The sequence below is a fragment of the Scomber japonicus genome, chromosome 2 (genome assembly GCF_027409825.1).
Source record: "Scomber japonicus isolate fScoJap1 chromosome 2, fScoJap1.pri, whole genome shotgun sequence".
In the NCBI taxonomy this organism is placed as follows: Eukaryota; Metazoa; Chordata; class Actinopteri; order Scombriformes; family Scombridae; genus Scomber; species Scomber japonicus.
In genome coordinates, this window is record NC_070579.1 from 28680891 (window position 1) to 28681876 (window position 986).

General features: G+C 36.5%; 1 protein-coding gene across 1 annotated transcript in view; it reads right to left on the reverse strand.

The window, feature by feature from the left end:
• Nucleotides 1-474: 474 nt before the first annotated feature.
• Nucleotides 475-986, reverse strand: part of LOC128372529 (phospholipid phosphatase 3-like) — a 6818-nt gene continuing 6306 nt past the window's right edge. Inside the window, exon 6 of the mRNA XM_053332626.1 lies at nucleotides 475-986. This exon is cut by the window's right edge and continues 93 nt beyond it. Coding sequence (XP_053188601.1) covers nucleotides 975-986 — 12 coding nt within the window. The 3' untranslated portion in view covers nucleotides 475-974.

Below are 986 nucleotides of genomic sequence, written 5' to 3' on the forward strand. Positions count from 1 at the left end.
CAATAAAAGCTTGATGTTCAACCCCCAAAACTGTCCAAGGCTTTAAAAAAAAGGTTTCAAACAGGATGTACATTTTTTAAAAGCAATAACATCTCAATTTTTTATTCTCAAAAAAATGAGAATACTAAGAATGTTAGTGTTTTTTTTTTAATTATGACAAACTCTACTCAGATTTTTTTTTTTTAAACACTGTTTTCTTTAATAATCTGTGTTCTTGGACGGGTAAGTAGCCTAGCAACATACATAGCATTATAAAAGTAGTAGCATCTCTTCTTCATGGATTATACCTACTGTATGGACATTCTCTGATCAATGAACTATGTATACGAAACACTGCACACAGGCAGACGGACACATTCGAACACATCTACTTGTACAACACATTAGGAAAATGAGTTGCTCTCTTGCTATTTATGCTTTTTTCAACACCATTACAGTACATTCACTGGGTTTATGTAAAAAAAACAGCTACATCACATTTGTATAAAATATATTACATCCTACAAGTCATTACAAAGTGGTAATTAATACTACTATCATGGACATCAAAAAGTGCTTTTACAGTATCATTTGAGTTGTACAAAAATCTGTATATATTTACAGGTGACATATAGAGTGGTAGTGGTTTTTGTGTGTTCACAATTCAGTCGTCTCACAGGTAAGTATCACAAGCGAGGGTCAATCACAAAGGCAAAAGGTCGAGTGCACAAGCTGCTTACACAACACTCAAACGGGCAGCCCGTATCATTTTCAGCTGCCTCCCTCTTCATTTCTCTCGGTTCATTTGTTTTCTCTTTTGAGCCACATTCAGTATTACACAAGCTCTACTGCCCCCTCCCCTCTCAGACTCTGTCCAAATACTGAGGTATGTGGTTTGACTTCACAGGAAATGGTCTCACATTGTTCAAATCTTTTGTCTATCCAGACCAGACTATAGGCAGGTAGATGCAGGCAGGGGTTGGTGGATGTGAAGTTTAACAGACGGT